Source organism: Hyperolius riggenbachi, chromosome 6 (genome assembly GCF_040937935.1).
Source record: "Hyperolius riggenbachi isolate aHypRig1 chromosome 6, aHypRig1.pri, whole genome shotgun sequence".
Classification (NCBI taxonomy): domain Eukaryota; kingdom Metazoa; phylum Chordata; class Amphibia; order Anura; family Hyperoliidae; genus Hyperolius; species Hyperolius riggenbachi.
This window is the reverse complement of record NC_090651.1, coordinates 212,826,984-212,846,205: the sequence shown is the minus strand read 5'-3', so window position 1 is coordinate 212,846,205 and position 19,222 is coordinate 212,826,984. Positions and strand designations below refer to the sequence as shown.

The following is a 19,222-nucleotide window of genomic DNA, read 5'->3' as shown; positions in this document are numbered from 1 at the left end:
CAAGAAGGCGGAGTCAGACTTGCTTGCGGATGGATGATTTTGAGAAAAGGAGGTATGTACCAGTAGCAGGATGATGACACTCAGTCTAACACAAGTCAAATGTTTTACCTTTAAATCATCTGTTTCCTATACGAAACAATCATCCTAATTTTGTAGGTGGGTCTACGTCACTATGAACTGCAGGTTAACTTTAAAGGTAAGAAGTGAAGCTTTTGTGCTAAAATTGGATTGCGTTAGCCACCAGGTCCTTATATTTTAAACTCTGTAAAGTAAGTTTAAGGTTTTTGGGAAGATTAAATTGTGACTGATTTTTTAACCAAGAGAGCATCACATAACCGGATCTAATGCTGGGTACACACTATGAGATTTTCTGGCCGATTTATTGTCAGATCGATTATTTCCAACATGTTCGATTTGCTTTCCGATCGATTTCTGAGCATTTACCGATCGATTTCCGTTCAATTTAATAGGAAGTCGATCGGAAAATGCTTGGAAATCGATCGGAAAGCAAATCGAACATGTTGGAAATAATCGATCTGAGAGTAAATCGGCCAGAAAATCTCATAGTGTGTACCTAGCATAAGGCATGTGAATCTCCCAGTTCACGAATCACAATTTGAAGGATTTGCTGATTATGCGATTATCCTCTGGCTAGAATGGGCACAGTTACATTCACAAGAATGGAAGAATGTTGTGATTCATCTGACCCACCTACAACCAGGAACTCATAGATTAAGGCCTCGATTCATCATTGTCTTTGCGATAGCTTTTTCCAGTTCGTTAAATTACCGAATTCAAAGTTTATCGATTTGTAGTTGTATTCATCAAGGTTTTTCCTTGATAACAAATGCGGTAACCATTCGGTAACGTGTCGATATTTTACATTTTACAGCGGTAATTTAACACAAGACCATAAGATTCCCGTGGAATTTTGGGTAAAAAGGCAGTCCTTTGAACATCACATATAGCAACATTCTGAATAGGGCTTAACACCTGGACCAGGATTCTGGAAGTGGCTTAGGACAATCCACAATTTCGCCAGCTGCGGCTTGATAGGAGCCTTTTCTGAAAAAATGTAGTGCAGCTAGCAATTTAGTTAACCCTGGCACTGCCTGTGTTCTTTTACAAGAGGATTCAAGAGAAATGCAGATGTCCTAGTATAGCAAATAAATCCATTCTCTTGCAAATTGATATGGTTCTAGACCTTGTTCTTGCCCTTCTGCGCCTTTGAATCACTCTCAGCTAATACATAACCACTTCAAATGGCTCCATCATCTCTGTCAGCAATGATCTGACAGGAATAACGACAGAGCAGTGAAGTAAATAACTAATCCTAAATTTAACGTTAAACCACGCCCACTTTCATTTTCATGAATTGCACTTTCTTCCGTTTTACCGCATCATTACTGAATGATTACCGAATCGCTAACAGCTGTAGATAACTTTGATGAATCCTGAAATCAACTTATCGAGTTCGGTATTTTACCAAGCTGTCGGTAATTGATTCGATAAGTCTTGATGAATCGAGGCCTAAGTCTCTAATATCTTAGGAAACCATACTTGTCAATGGTTGTAGGTACAGTCTTAATGACCAAATCTCAATCTCCAGCTGCAGGCAGAAATGTCTTGTAACTCCTCCGTACGCACACAGTAGAAGAGTCGTATTTGTGTAAGCTCCTTCAATAATCCATTTCAAATAATTTACTTTTAAAAGGCCAATTACAGCCCTGAGTTGGACTAGCAGTGACTAGTTCCCCACTGGAGGGAGGATGAGGCCTGATTTTCATCTTGCAGCTTACCCGTTGCAGCCAGGACATGTAACCTCTCGTGTTTCCAATACCTCTTCCTGCAGTCCTGCCTAACCACAGCCTTACAGTTGGTTGGTCATGTATCTTAATGTATCACCTTAAGTTAGTCTGTAGCAGCTAGGTCCACAGCAAAAGACATTGGAAACCAAAGAAGTCCTCAGATATTCCAAATTAATGGAGGATTATGCAAATGTATGCAGCTTGAAAATGGATACTGCCATACCTAGTCGTAAACTGCAGGAGAAAACGACATTAGTGGACTGATGATCACATCTCACCCTCCCTATTTATGGAAACATGGTGCTGTGGACATAAGCCTTATAAGGGAGTGCAAAACTAGTCTGAACTAATCCAACCCAGTATTTTTTTTTTTTAAATAAAGGTATTGTGTGGGCTTGTTAACATATTTGTTCAGGAGCATTCTTCACCCACCAATTCCTGCAGTATAGACTGCAACCTTCTCTGACTGCCTACTCTTTACTTCATTCTTATGAAAACTTAACAGCATAATAGTGGATCTACTGAGATACTGTGCGTGGAGTGGGGTTTAAAAAAATAATGAAGACAAGGCAATGAAATTACTGCTTAAAGGCTATTTTTTTTCTTACTCTAAACCTGCAAAAGTTTAATCAGGTAAAGTTTGCTACTATCCTGTTCAGCTATGTCTCAAATGTAAGATCCATGTTCATCGCAGTGTCTGAGCACGCTGTCTCCTAATCTCATCCAAAAAGAGGAAGAGAGGAATCATTTTTTTTAAATTAGTCTAATGCACAAATCTCTCCAATAAATGTGTAAGGATAAGCAAGTGAAACTTTTAATCTCAGTAAGTCACTCTCCAGAATTCCTTTGCTCCATCACAAAGGCCAAGTGTGACTCCGCCCCTTTCAGACATTTGAAAAACATCAAAAGCTTACAGCTACGGGCTCAAAAAACAGAGATCCGAAAATAAAGGACAACAAAATTAGCAACTGTGACTCTCACATTGGTTACAAGAACTGTAGAAATAATCTTAAACGTTTCCAAAACGGCACTTGTTTTCCAAAAATGGGCACAAAAATAGATATTGTCGCCACCAAGAACAATGGGGTACTATAAAATGTTAAAAGCCAGATACAAGTATATAAAATGTGTCATTTTTTGTTTTAAACATTGTATACATTTAAACAAAAGAAAGCTATTTTTCCTCAACAGATTAATATACATGCTCCGTGTTTAAGAAGAATTCAGAAATGACAGCTAGTGCCACTTCTGAACCCTGTTATGTACTATTTATTAGTTCAACAAGAGAGACACAGGGGAGAAGAAGGGTAGATATAAACACAGGAAACCAGATAGAAGCTCCCTGTTACTAGGTCCTAGCACCCCAATCATTTTACTCCAAGGTGCTGTGTGCAAACAGCTAAAAGGCAAAAAAAATCTCAGCATCTTATAAAACTGATGAAGTGGATCAGCCTGTATAGAGAGATGTAGAACTTGTGCTGGGTACTTAGATTTGATGTAAATTACATTTACCTGCATACAAGTACAGTGTGTCATAGAACTATGGTATGCACACCACTCCCAACCCTAGGACCACTGCAACAGCAATACTAATAACACAGTGGAAACCCTGTGGGTGCTGATACTCAAAGACAAAAGACCCAAAACAAAAAAACCCTTCCTGAACAGATACTACCTCTCAAAAGCAACTATGGAACTAATTTGCTTAGAATTTCTGGTTGGATACTATTAGGCAGAGTAAGTAATGCTACAATCCTACAATCTGTTGCAACTTAATTGCTGTGAGGTGACAAACCGTGCAATTGAAATGTTGGCCATACTGGTAAATGCCAAACAATGGTAAAAGGTTAGCAGCAGCTATGTGTATACATCATTGAACACGCCCACAGATGATGAAATAAGCAATAGTATCTATCCTACTCCTGGAAATTGCCCTTTTTTGTAGAATCCTAGAGTTCTATATTCTTTTCAAACGCTTAACCTCCCTGGCGTTCTATTAAGATCGCCAGGGCGGCTGCGGGAGGGTTTTTTTTTTATAAAAAAAAATAAACTATTACATGCAGCTAACTGAAAGTTGGCTGCATGAAAGCCCACTAGAGGGCGCTCCTAATGCGTAACAAGGAAGGCCGCAATGAGCAGCCTTCTTTGTTTCGCTTTCCTCGAGCGGAGTGACGTCATCCGACGTCCTGACGTCTGCCGCCTCCGATCCAGCCCTTAGCGCTGGCCGGAACTGTTTGTTCCGGCTGCGCTGGGCTCGGGCGGCTGTGGGGACCCTCTTTCGCCAATGTACGCGGCAAATCGCCGCGATCAGGTAGCACACGGGCTGGCAAAGTGCCGGCTGCGTGTGCTCCTTTTTATTTGACACAAATCGGCCCAGCAGGGCCTGAGCGGCACCCTCCGGCGGTAATGGACGAGCTGAGCTCGTCCAGACCGCTAAGGAGGTTAATAAGTAGGTTTAATGTTGTATTGTCTCATGAAAGATACCACCACAGTGTCCCAGAGCTAAAATATATGAACCGTATGCACAAACCGTTCTCTGCCAGCCAAGAGTTTTATGGCTGTAATTCCTTTTCAGTGAGGATTACTAGTCAGTCTAGGTTGTGACTGGGGAGAAACTGTCACTTGCATACCTGAATCATAAACTCTTTCAGGCAGAAAAGGAACAAAGCCTAGGTACTTTTATGCTTGGCACTGTACATATGTCTACCCCATCAGGTAACATGCCACCTCTGGTACACTTTAAGCAGAAAAATCTCACAATTGGAAAAACTAAGACAGAAGGTGGTGCTGGAATCCACAAAGCACTGAAACATCAGTAGGCAGATAAGGCAGTTATTTGACAGTCATGAAATAATTAACATGTTTGTGCTCTCTTATGGGATATCTGGATTATAAACTGAGATTGTATAAAAACATACTGCAACACATTTACATGAATATGTAATTTAAGAGTAAACATAATGGGAAGTACATTAGTAATTATGGCACATCCATTCTATAAAAGGAATAAGGTGGAATGGTCCATATTTCCAGTGTGCTCCAAAAGAATTGCCACACCATTATAAATTCTAAAACAAGCTTTTGTTAAGTGTCCTTAAATTTATGGTCATTTTCTCGTAGAGCCCATTTCCACTGCATGTGTTTCAATCTGATTTTCTGAATGCATATCTTTGGCTAATGATTCTAGAGCAGCTATGGGCAAACTTGGCCCTCCAGCTGTTAAGGAACTACAAGTCCCACAATGCATTTGCCTTTATGAGTCATGACTGTGGCTGTCAGACTCCTGCAATGCATTGTGGGGCTTGTAGTTTAACAGCTGGAGGGCCAAGTTTGCCCATCCCTGTTCTAGAGCAAAATTCACTGTAGCCTGATGTGAAAATTAGCGTTTTTGGGTGCAGAGAGGGGTAATTAAACTTGGTCACTGCCTCTGCCAGCAAAGCTCCACGCACCTCTTCACCTTTACAGCTTGAAGGAAGACTGATCGCGAGGCTGTAGAGGGGGCATGGAGCGCTGCAGTTGAAGGTGGCAACCAGGGCTGAGTTAACCCTACCCCCTGCTGCGCCCAAAAACACTGTTTCACCTCAGGCTAAACTGAATTTTGCTTTGACTCAGTCGTCCTTAGTGACCAGGAGCAGAATTGTTATTTTCACAAAGATGACATTACTATAGGTCAGGTAAGAATAAGGCGCGAGGAGGCCGATTTTTAATGGTTTGCTGGGCCATACTGTAATTCTGCTATAGGGTGATAGAACTTAGTAGTGTGTGAACCCCTCATTGTTACAACCAGATAGTACAAAACATTCTAAATACATATCATAGGGAGTTGCACAACGTGCCTTCACATCCCCCAAAAAAAGGAATTATTTGATTATTCCATGAGAGAGTTTGAGATTTGGGATATTCCTTGGAAAAAGAAAGTGATTTGGAGTATAACAGACGCACAAGCAGATATCTTGTAGTGATCTTTTACAAATGCACCAGAACCATGACCGTTTTTCTTAAACAGTACCTATAATGTAGTACAGGTTTAAAGGACACCTTAAGTGAGAGGTACAGTATATGGAGGCTGCCATATTTATTTCCTCTTAAATACCAGTTGCCTAACAGTTTTGCTGATGATCTATTTGGCTGCAGTAGTAGCTGTATAACACCAGATACAAGGTCGCAGCTAATCTTGTCAGATCCAACAATAATGTCAGAAACACCTTAGCTGCATATGCTTGTTCAGGGTCTAGGGCTAAAAGTATTAGAGGCAGAGGATCAGCTGGATAGCCAGGCAACTAATATTGCTCAAAAGGAAATAAATATGGCAACTTTCATATCCCTCTCAATTCAGGTGTCCTAATCTTCCTAAAAACCAACAACAAAAGACAGACAATAAGGAGAAAGAGAGATTTCCGGGGGATAATGGGCTTGAGAACAACACAGTTAAAAGCCAATCACTTGACAATTTTAAACAGAATATCTATAAAATAGGGAGTAGCTCTGTAAAATGCCTGGCTTCCTGCAACACTAAAGGCATAGTGCATGATGGTGATGCACCAGCAGCGCTCGCTAGCACCAGCTTTGTGCAATTATTGTGCTGCTGTCTATTATTCTCCTGAAGCTGCAATAATTATTGTGCTTATTTCAATGCAATCTCTAGATAATGAATTAGAAAAATCCCATTTATAAAGTCCAGCCAAATAATTATACTAAGGTTAGAAAGCTGTAATATAAAAATTAAATGTTCAGATAACATTGGGGAGAATTACTTAAACCATAAAAATTGTGACAATTTTTTAATTATTGAAAATGCCAATAATTAATCCAGATCTGTATAAAAGGTTAAGTGCAACATAAACGAGCATGCATGTGGCTTTGTCAAAATGCCACAAGGACAAGTCATTTATGTAATTTTCCTTCAAAGGAAACCCGAGGTGAAAGGGATATGGGGGCTGTCTCATCGGATTTCATTTAAATAATGCACATAGGCCTGGATGTCCTGCTGATCCTCTGTCTCTAAATGTGCGTACACACGCATTACTAAAGAGGATGGGTCCGTCAGACCCTCCCGCTGGGCGGTCGTTCTCCCGACAGTAGTGTGTGTGTACAGTCTATCTGCAGACTGATAAGGCTGTTTCTGAACGATCCGCTGAGCGCCCGCACCAGCGGGAGGGTCTGACGGACCAGTCGTTCTTTTTAGTAGTGCGTGTGTACGCACCTTAATGCTTTAAGCCACAGACCTGATCAAGCATATGCAGATCATAGGTCTATGACAAATCTGACAAGATTAGCTGCATGTTTGTTTCAAGTGTGCAATTAAGACCCTACTGACCAGAAAGTTCAGCAGGACTGCCAGGCAACTCTGATATAGTAAAACTCTGGTTATAGTAAACTCAGTCCTGAGGTTCCAGCAAATACGTCTGTATAAATATACAATGTATGACAAATTCTGATATAGTAAACTACTTTTCCTAGTCCCTTGGAGTTTACAATAAAGGGATTCTACTTTAACAGGAAATAAATATGGCAGCTTCCATAGGTCTTGCACCTTGGGTTCCTTTTAAGGAAGCTCAGTGGGTTGTTCATTGGATGTTCCTTAATACAACATCAACTGTTTGAAAGGGAATAGTGCATCTGAGTATCTGCAGAACACGATGTGAAAAAGGCAGAGGATTTTTACAAGTGAAAACCAAAGAAAAAGACGTCCATTCAAATAAATAAGATTTCTTCTGAATTTGGTTCCTTTGACCCACTTATCTCTACTACAAAAGAACTAACTTGCCTTTAGCTGTGTGCCTCTACATAATGTAATTGGCCTTAAGTACTGATGTGTTTGAGAGTTCTGTCTATATAAGTTGTCAATGACCACCACTCAGCATTTTTCCTGTCATCCCATACTACAGGAAAAAAAGTAATGATCTTTAGAAAAAAATCACCAGGACACACAGGAACAAAATTAACATCTATCGATATCTGAACTTGAACCATGATAACAAATATAATATCAGGAGCTTTAGATAAAGTAGTTATGGAAGCCAATGGATATAGGCCATATACAATATAAATAGTACAGATGAATTGAAAAAGTGCTTTCATGCCTTTAGAACTGTAAAATTTTATATTTAAGTCTAGCTATAGAATGTTGAGCACTGTGAAATAAAGCGGCTCATCAAGCCAGTGCAGCATCATTGGCTGGACTCCCTATTACATTAATGTGTTGACTAAAATACTGCATGGATGTTAAAGGTATGAATGCAAACATATTAATAGTTTACACATTATCTCCACTAAAAACATTGAACCTGACAAAAATCTTTTAAAGAGACGATCTCTTGACCTACATCCTGACCAATTCAAGAAAGGTCATTCTTTATCTAATTCAGCAGCTAGGAGGGAGAGGATGGGAGCACTACCTTATCAATGGCTGTCTTAGCACTGTACATTTTAAAGGTAGCATCAGTGTTAACTATATGAGATCAGATCTATCAAAAGATGCAAGGTGGCAAGCTAATAATTGATCAATATCAGAGAGATCTTGATTGTTACCTGACCTGTTGGCAGTAATCCTGAGCCTGGCTTGGGGTTACTGCTGGGCAGTATATACAGAGCATGTGCACAGCGGGCATTTTGTAACTCACCTCTCTCGGGATCCAGACGCCGGAAGACAGTCTTCTTCCAGTCCTCGGAGGCTCTTGATACCTTGTGCGAGATTGCCTTTTGTCACATGATGACAGACGGCAATCTCACCATATGGGTAGAATGCCATCCAGAGGGCAGGAAGAAGAATTGCAGCGCTGGATCCCAGGTAGGTAAGTAATATGCAGGGGCTGCCGCAGATCTATCTGCGGTTTTTTTTCCTGAATTTAGGGTCTAAAAGCACATTAAAAGTTTATACCGCTTTTAGACACTAAAAATCAAGAAGTAATCATGTCACCGGGGAGGATAACACCAGTTTTATAAAGGCATCTGTTGGGTTTACATACCAATATACAGCAAGACATAGATATAAGTAGCGTTTCGGATGCTGAAACCAGGATAATGAAGGTAAAAATGTATGTTCTAACATGAGTCATGATGGTTACTCTTTACGCAAGTCAAATTAGCTCTAAAATTTATTGCAGTGTCATTGCTGCTAGCTCTGCACTGCCCAATGGTCAACCCATAAAGAGATTGCTCACTCAAAAGAGGGTCTTCATTTTTAATTGATTTTTGTGAGTTCAATGTTTTTATCAAAACTATTAAACCATGTTGTATAGTGTATGGACATCTTTAGAGTAGTCTGGTTTATGTAGTGTAACACTGTGATCAGATATACCAGACTGCTGGGTGGCAGTGAGGTAAATATGGAGGAAGAATTATATGCAGAGTCAAAACTTGTAAGTCGCACCCATCTAAACAGTTCTGGACAAATCTGAACAAACCACCCACGATGCTTATTAAAATTAGTCAGTTAGGTGCAGAAGTATCCCCAGGGGCACCTGTCTGCCAAATCCTCTCACTTCCTCCACTCCCACCCACTGACATTTTACTTTGAATAGCAGTCCATAAATACTTCTCTATCTGATGAGCCACAGGCCAAAACAGAGTGGACAAATAAAACAAGCTACTAACCATGATCTAAAACCATAACTGTATTGCCACAATGTAACTGCAAAGTGCCCTGTCCTCCATTTGGCCTATTCACACCTATATTTACACATCATATATTCTCAATAGCAACATATTACAAGATGATGTGTCCTGCTATATAGTTTGGCCAACAAACAAGCACTAATAGAAAATGCAGGTAAGATCTGCGTTCACTATGAATTCACATTTATCTCACCAACCATAAATAGCACAATAAAATGGCCAAATGCAAAGCTAGATTTTTTTCTAATTTAAAATTCAACTAAATTATCTGTACAGTGCTGATATAAAGTGAAACACCAATTTTGCTCAGGAAGACTTGGTGCACGTAGTCCAGCTTTGTATATTTACTGGCAAACAATATCTCAGTTTCTTAACTTTTGTTTTTTAATATGCACACAATGCACAATCATTCAACAGTACTGACAGACACTGATAGGGGTGTCAATGTTTGCTGCCAGTCGATGCATTGGGCCAGGTGTTTAAAAGAAGTAACAAAAAGGCTCTTGGCATGTGCAGTTAACTACACATGTAGCAAAGTAACAGTTTCTGGATAGCTTCATGGTAACAAACAAACCGAATACTGTTGCCAAGGTTACAAAAGAGTAAATTAAGCTTACCGACAGTTTTGAAAATTCTTAGTTGGACGCAGATTAAAATTGAAATATAATTGGTTGTGGTATTAAACTGCAAAACAGCTTCTGAAAGTCGCATCTATGTTTATGGTAACGTTATAACGTAATTCTAATTTGCCAGCATGTGTTTATGCAGCAGTAGCAGTGTATTAGCCTGCAAGTATACAGTTGTGAACAGGCTCTACCCACAATACTCCTAAACCACTACCATTGCTATCCATGTCTAAATATCCAATCATTGCTGGGAAGAAGAAATGTCACTTCCCACTGAATGCTGTTGATAAATACTATCTAACTTTTACATCTTTTGAAGTGAAGTGGGCAATTTTCTTTAGCAATGCATGTTCTTACTTCAGTGACTGATTAAATGATTTAAAAGAATACCTGAGAGTAAATGGTAACTGGGAGTGCCTGCATACAATTGGGCCAGGCTAGGGAAACATTCATTTATAACTGTCATTTACAGTAGACAGTAAATATCTGACAGGTTTTAGACTAGTCCATCTCCTCATGGGGGATTCTCAGGAATTTCCTTATGTTCAAAAGCACTAGATGGCAGTGGCACAGTCCAGGAGACAGGCAAGCCAGCATCTTTGTATACAGTGGGACTGCTTTTGTAAAGAAAAAAGGAAATACAGATAATACTACTACTGTCAACGACAGCTAAGTAATTTATAGTGGATTTACTGTGGGACAAAAGTATATTTTGTATGTGTGCAAACAGGTGTTTTTAATTATTTTCCCCGTGACAGTGGTCCTTTAAGTGGATACTTGAAAATTCACATCCTTCTCCTGGTACATCTTGGCTGCAGCAAAATGAGAATATTGTACAAAATGCAGTAAATCACATTTTCGTTTTCATTAAATCAGAGCAATCAAAAGTAGACAATGCATTTTGGTGACAGCGGCTTGCAGAAATTTCCTTCCTAAATAGTTAAAGAGAAACCTTGGCTCTTCTGCTAACAAATCAGAAAATCAATTTGTGCAACAATGCATGAAAAGCTGTATACATTTTTGGTCTAATTTATGCAGGGCAGGAACGATGGACTGTTAGAATAAAGGACGTTTATGACCAGTTAGCTTATATAAAAAGCCTCAGATCAAGTGTTTTTGGTTTCTTTTTGCAAAAGGGAAAATAACAGCCACATTGATTTATCGGCTACATTTCGGCTCCTTTCACACTAGGTCCACTGATGCACAACGGACAATATAATCGCATCCAATCGCAATGCAAATGTATTTCAATGGGGCCTTTCACATCGTTTGTTTTGCGGTGTGATGAGTCCTGATGGTACAACGCACTGCCCGCCGTAAGTTACTCAGGAAACGTGCGGTTCAGGGTGTGGTGCAAGCATAAGCCTATATAGACTGTGTGCTGCACTATTATGTGCTGCATCGCATTAAAAAATGTAATGCAACTTTTCATAACCACTGTGGTACAATTCTATTTCTGTGGCTGTGCACTGCCCAAATCAAGTGTGAAAGGAGCCTTATAAATGACCATCAGTCAGTGGGAAGGCATGGCTTCACTAGACAGGGTAGTTGCACCCATCTACCTGCTACGTGGACCACATCACTAAGATGCTCACATGACTGAAGGGGGTCTAGGTGATGATTGACAATGAAAAGCAATAGGCAATCACCTGTACACTGCGGATTGCAAATTAATGGTGCAGCTTGTCTCCTCTTTTGATTTTATTACTTTATCTTTTCTATGCATTTGTACATGCATTCTATGTGTAATGTAGTGTAGTGTGTATACATGGTAAAATACTAAAAGAAATGTCTTCTTTTTGATGCAATTCAAAGCAGTCCTGAACTCAGAACTTTCTCTCTGCTCTTAAAGATAATCAACAGCATTACAACCTTTACAGTAAAACATTTCCTTGTTACAGATTATATAACTCCAAATGAGAAACTGCAGAGTGGTTACTCCCTGTTAAAGGGAACCTAAACTGAGATGGATATGGATGCTTCGTTTTAAAAAATACCAGTACCAATACTTGCAGCAGTGGCTGAATCACACAGATGAAACAAGCATGCAGTTAATCCAGTCTGACTTCAGTCAGAGCACCTGATCTGCATGCTTGTTGAGGGGCTGTTGTTAAAAGTATTAGAGACACAGGATCAGCAGGAGAGTCAGGCAACTGGTGTTATTTTAAAAGGAAAAATCCATATCCTTCTCAGTTTAGGTTACCCTTAACACAAAAAGGGTTAACCTCCTGTGTTTACATACAGTAGTTCAGAAATCAGCAGTGTCAGCAGACAGCTCAAATTACACTGGCTCATTACTTGCTGAGAAGGAAGAATTAAACAGGCTGTTATCTATAAACACACACAGTGTGGATTTATCTGTGTTTTCCTCGTCTCCTGTGCAAGAATTCAGTTCCAGTTAAAAAAAACTGTCCCTGAACTGAAATTTGTTGATGTAAACATATTTTCAATTCAACTAACTGCATGGCTACACCAAGGTATAGGTTGTTATGTTTAAGTGTAGCACTGTTGAAAAAAGCTCAACTGCACTTTCACATTTCAAAACTTGCATTTTTTGATAACAGAGCAGGTCCTCACACAAGATCAGGTTGTTGTAACAATGTAAGGACTACTCCCATAGTACTCCTAGCTTCACCTGCCAGTTATAATAAGACGGGCCCCTAAGTGAACAGCCTGGCACTAACAAACTGTCTGGCATCAAAGCATTCTAAAATGGAGAGTAAAGACAGGTCTTGCAAAGCATCTGTCAAGGTATCCATCTATACACTTCTATACCCCCGTTTCTAAAAATTAGTGGAATTTTAAAGATCTAATGACGTGTGTGTGTTCCTTTTCAGGTGCTTTTACTAGGACACAACAAGTCACCACCCAATTAGGCAGGAAGCATTTTAAATATATACATTGGTGTCTTACTATAATTTATTGTGGTCTTAAAAATGTAATGCCGCTTTTTCTGGAAAGTGCACCGTTAATGTCCTAAAAAAGCAAAAAAGCCTACTTGTAACCTCCAGTCATATTTCTGTATACATCATACTCAGTCGCCCATGCTGTTCTTCCAGCGGTGGTGTGGGTGGGCATGTACGTACATAAACCACTCTTTAAGGCCAGAAGGACTTGTCTCCAGGGGAAGAGGAGTACTGACGTACCACAATATATCCAGTACAGGTACTGTAGCCAGAACAAAGCAGCTAGATGGGTGTCCAGACAGTAGGTAGGCCATGTGAAAGAATTCGTAAGAAAAATTTAAAAAAAACCCTGGCCCTGGGTCCATTAAATGTTTCTCATAAGTTATCTCACCATTTTTTCCCCCTAGCTTTACTATATGATACTTTTTCTGTAAATGCCAAATTGTGGAACTCTAAGAAGAAGCTGTTTTAGTTTAAAGGACACCAGAGGTGAAAAACTAATGAAATAAACAATTGTATCTATCCTCCTTCTCCTAAAAATGACTTAAGATATTCTAGTTTTATTTTATATTTAAATCTACTTTTTAAGTTTTTATTGTTTTTGATCAATCACACCATCATTGAAGTATGCCAGAGCTAAAATCTATGAACTATTGGCCCTTTTTATCCCTTTCCTGCTCTCAGAAGCCACTTTCTGCTAGGAAAGTGTTTTACAGTTGTAATTTCTTATCAGTGAGGGTCACACTGTAGTCTGACCCAGTCCTGACTCAGACTGGAACTGCCACTTACATACCTGATGTTTAAGGCAGAGAAAATAAAATGGTACAGAGCATAGTTATTTGTGTGCTAGGCAGTGTACCTACCCGTCTATCTATCATGTTACAGGTCACCTTGGGTATCCTTTAAATGATAATTCCAGTGTTACTGGATTGAGGAAAAAAAAAAAAGGAATAAAATTTGTAGCTTAAACCTATAAAAAAAATAAATGTATTAGTTTTACTTCAAAAGTTGTTAGCAAGTTGTAAATAGTGTTCAGACATTGTCTGTAGTTAAAAAAATCAAAAAAAAATCCTATTAATGTCCAAATCAGTCACAAGAAGAGAGAACGATAGGTTGACTTAGGCCCAGTAGTTTTCACTTGTGCCGGCATCGGTCTCTGAGACAGATGCCAGCACTTTTGCTAATGAGAGTATGCTGAAAAATCCATTGGCATTACATGCCCCTCCCCCCAATATTCGGAAGCAGCCTATTAATTTCAGTGATTTCCTGGTCCAAATTCACGTTCTGTGAGATGCAGCGAATCCCTCAAAGTGGAAGTGAGCCTTTACAGATAATACACCTTGAGGAACAATAGTCTCTTACAGGGCAAAAAAGCTTGCTTGTCTTTGTTAGCAGAGTAAGAGGTACATAGACACTTATGGCAGATCATATAAACTGAGCATGATACACTAACTTTTAGGAGCCGACATAAAAAAAGTGATATTTTTGCAGCTGGTTATGAAAGAGGGAAAAATACTTTTTGCAAACCTATGGCATTAACGGATATAACTTGGTGAATACTTTTAACCAATGCATTTTGGAATTCTTTTAAGTAAAGTTTGATTATTCGTTTCTAACTCCATTTTTTAGCACCAGGCTCCTTTCACACTGTATCCATGGCATTCCGTTGCAACATGCAATATAATTGCATCACAATACAATTATATTGTAATGGTACGTTCACACCGGTGCATCACTGGTGCCACAATTTCCATCTGAATAACACGCAGCACGCTAAGCAGTTACCGGACAAGGAACATTTGCAGTAGCAGTGAAGCATACTTTCGTTGTACTGTATACTTCACTGCATCACACTTCTAATGCGCAATGCGATTTTTCATTGGCATTGCGTTGCGAACGTACTGCAATGCTATGAATATAATGAGAAATCTGCATTATGCTAACTGGATGCTGTAGTGTATATAAAACAGTATATACAGAAAACATGTTTTGTGGGCCAAACATGCTTTGAATACAGTATAACTTGGTTTTATTACTCTGTGAATTTGGTCAGGTCAATCAAGTGTGACTATGTGACAAGCAAAGTAGGAAGAACAGTAGAGGACTGACTGCATTTCCTATAATCACAGCATTACAGTAGAAACCACATGTCAACAGGAGGAGGGGGAATCTTGTAGTTCACGGGAAGTACATGTGATCAGCTCAACTCTTCTAACAGGAAATAACAGTCTGTATGGAGAGATGCACTGATGCAGCAAGCACAGCTACACAAAGTTTATTTTCAAAACAAATGGTTATAAGTTTAATTAATCAACATGATTTCTATCTGACTTTTTCTCATTCCATTTTGGGCTTAGTTGGGCTACCTCCTTTACCTTATTGTTTATGGCGGAGTGTTGTAATGGTATATAGAAAGGGTAGGAAAGAAAACTCATGAGAAAATATTACTAAATAAGCGACTAGTACTCCTAGTTTCTAGAAGCAGCCCTACATTTTAAACAAATTTTACCTTTTACTATGAAGAGATTAGACATTATTTGTGATTTATTTTCAGTTGCTGCTCTGACCTGCACAGAGAAATTATTAATACTTGCAGGCTGCAATGAGGTGGTATGGCAGGGTGAAGGGACAAGTGTATCCCATCCCTACCTGTAGGCAACCAAACAGGGTATACTCACCTTTGCCATTGCTATGTTAAGCTACATACAAACAGTATAACTTTGTCACTCACAATAATCATTTGGATAACAGTTTGTTTTATGCAGGTGTTTTCCTACCAAGACCCCTTATTAAGCATTCCAACGAGATAAAAAAAAAATATTGACTACCTATTGCAAGTGGGATACTTTCAGCTCCCTCTCTCCCCCATTCCATGCACAGCACAGCACGTGTAGCTTGGTGGAGTACGTCTGTACACACATTGCTTAAAGAAAAAACCCAAAGTAATCACAAAGGATGGTTTCGGGTGACAAATGTCACAAGTGTGCATGTAGCTTTAAAGTACAGCTTCCAGGAGCTATGGAAGATGCTATCCTAAAAATTCTAGTTTCTGGCTATAGTGTTGATCCTCTGGCTAGAACACTGACTTTTCTGGTCTCCATACGTGTTGCCAAGAGAGATTCAGAAGGTATCTTAGCAAGAAGGTTAGCAAGGAAATCAGTATATTTTGAAAGGAAGTCAAGATGGCAACTTCTATAGATCACAAATGACTGGTGTGGTTTAACTGGCAGGCATTTTGATGTCCCTGCCACTGACAGCTGGTGTACGCCTGTATAAAGACTGTTATAACATCCAGTTCTAGCCAACTTACCATTCATTTTAATGCACAGAACAGCAGTCAGAGGGAACTGTAGTGCAGTCTCTAAGACAGGACAAAGCAGCTGTCTGCAAACTAGGTCAAATGGATTAAAAGATGAGTATACACTCCACTAAGGTTTTAGTTTTTAACTGTTGATAAACTGAAGATACTTTTGAGACTGTGGCCTTAGACCATAGTACATGCAAGAGTGCCTCTTCTCCCCACTCTCAGACTGATTACTTTCTGATACTATTGATTTTCAAGCCCACAGCTGTCAGCAGAAACTAACACAACATGGCTCGAGACAGCCAGAAATACACCTCTCCCATTTCGCATCAAAGCAATTTCCATACCTGGTATTCAGGTAAGGTTTACAAAATAAAACAAAAATAATATTAAACTTCTTATACAGTAGGAAAATTAGCACTTTCATATATTATAAAAAGGTTAGTAAATAAAAAGAAAAAAAACACAGGTAATAATATCAATATATATAGCAACAGCAGCTGAACTATCAGTAAAATATTAACCAATGAAAATGTAGCTTAGTGTGTCTCACCTAGGGACAACCATTTGTGCTTCTTGAATAAGCAGGTTAGATGAGCTACAGACTAGGGTGTCTCATGGGATGTGGTTACTTTAGGCTAACTTATATCTGTTCAGAGATGATCTGTACATTTCCGTTTGCTGGTGAATACATTTGGTCAAATCATTTCTAAAAACAAGAAAAATAATATACCACACAAGAAAGTAAAAGAGGTCCAGATAAAACCTCCGTACCAGAGCAGTCCCAGTGAGACGATTACAGGTCACTCTTCAAATAAAATAAAAAAAAAAAACACACTCCAATCATGTAACACGAATACAATGAAAGTTTCAAAATTCCTATGGTGAGCAGAAAGTTGACAAGTTCTGATTGAGCAGCAAAACAAGGAAGAAAGCATTCCATCTGCAGGATACTCGGAAGGTGAAAACCAACATGGTTGCCTCCAGTAGCTATCCCTGCATGTGATCTGTGACTCAGTACCAAAAAGCAGTTACTTCACGATCCTCGGGCTAAAGAACTAGGCAAGGCAAAGTGATGTAGTAATGACCTCTGTAGGATGAAGAGGAGGAAAACCAGTGATTGGAGTGCAGATTCCGTATAGCAGGGAATGAAATTGTATGTGTTATTTGGAGCTTTAATTACGTTCCTCAGAAAAGAGTGTAAACTAGAAATGACCGATCATAGGTGTGTCCCAAAGAAGGATAAAAGGTTAAAAAAAAATATCTCATTAGGTGCTGGGCAGGTTTATCCAGAAATCAGCTACTCCACAGCAATGGAGGACACCTCCGCTTTGGTGGTGTCATCTCTGCTGCTTTCATCCATGGGACTGGCTTTGACAGGCTCACCCATTTCCTCCTCTTCGCCTTCTTCTTTCTCAGCCAGACTGCCCAGGGAGCCCAAAGGGAAGGTGGTCTCACAGTTCTGTGTGGAGGAGACCTGGGAGATGACCGGCATTTGGACAGAGGAGTTGTTTTCAAAGCCATGTTCAGCCAACTCGTACTGCCCAAGGGCCTCTTCCTGCTCTTGGTTCAAGTAATCCGGCACTAGGAAATCGCTAGAAAGAGAAACAGAAACTGGCATTAGTGATATACATGTGTTAATACGAACATCAAATTAATAAGACAACTTTTTTGCCTTGCTAAAATGGGTATTTCAAATACAGCAGGAAATGCATACAACAAAATTGTTGAAAGGGGATCTCCAGTCAAACCTCTAAATGTTTGATGAAATATATGTATGTTAAATGTTAACCTTTCAAATATTTGTAGCCCTGCCACACTTCCCAATCAAGAATGCAGTTAGGAATGCAATTTTTCAAAGCAAACAGCTGTGTAGCATCGTGTCTCTACCCCACTCTAACCACTGAACTACACATGAGAAGAATGTTAATTCTCTGGTCCCACCATCTTCCATGAAGTGCTAGTGCACCTGCCCCTCGGGCTTCTTGTGTCTGTAAATATGGTAAACTGACAGAAATGTGCAGAGCAATAAGTCTCACAGAACCTCCAAATTTGTCCATCTGCTGTATAGGGGATTATCAGAGGATAGCATAAAGACAGACTGCAGGCACTTGAGATTTTTAATGAACACAGAATCTGGCTGAAGTGAATGTCTGTGTTTCCTAGAGTTCTGCTTTCACTGTCCTGACATTCCAACTGTTACCTTGTGTTTACTCCTTTAAAGAGGAACTGTCGCAAAAAATCTTAAAATTTAAAACACATACAAATAAGAAGTACATTTCTTCCAGAGTAAAATGAGCCATAAATTACTTTTCTCCTCTGGTGCTGTCACTTACAGTAGGTAGTAGAAATCTTTTGATTTATACTACCACCTGTTGAGTTGATTAAAACAGCTGTTCCCAATTATTCAGGGTAATTAGGATGCTTTAGAACAGCTTGGACTATTTGGAATGGGTATAGAACTTTTGATTTTCCCACAGACTGACAGTTTGTGACGGGTATGAATAATTTTGGACTGGACACTTTTTGTTCAAATATAAATAATAGCTGAGAAATGTTTTTTTTCCCACAATAATGCCTCTTGTACATCATCTTATTATCTTTTGGGAGATGCCTATGTCATGTCCCATCAAAAAATTACTTGCTGGTTGAATAAAAGTAACAAGTCAAAATTTGCTGGGGTATGAATAATTATGGGCAGCACTGTAGCATTACATCACAGAAAGCAAAATTTGGGTAGGCTACCATTTTAAAAAAATCACCACGCTAAGCTCAACCTTTCTTGAGATAACATTTACAATGGAACCATTGTAGTTAAAGTGTAACAAAAATGACAAAATACTTTTTAACTGTACTCAAAGCAAAAATATTGCATTGCTGACATGGTTTCTGAAATTGAATTGTGAATCACCATACATTGTTTACATGCAGCATGCGATTTGTTCTACTGGCATCTTGAAA

General features: G+C 39.3%; 1 protein-coding gene across 5 annotated transcripts in view; it reads right to left on the bottom strand.

Moving 5' to 3' along the window:
• Nucleotides 1-494: 494 nt before the first annotated feature.
• Nucleotides 495-19,222, bottom strand: part of ZBTB44 (zinc finger and BTB domain containing 44) — a 123,269-nt gene continuing 104,541 nt past the window's right edge. For 4 of the 5 annotated variants that reach the window (XM_068240388.1, XM_068240386.1, XM_068240389.1 and 1 more), the window contains one exon: nt 495-17,856. In XM_068240388.1, coding sequence (XP_068096489.1) covers nt 17,562-17,856 — 295 coding nt within the window. In that variant the 3' untranslated portion in view covers nt 495-17,561. The remainder of the gene's footprint in view (nt 17,857-19,222) is intronic. The other variant, XM_068240390.1, reaches the window with a different exon arrangement.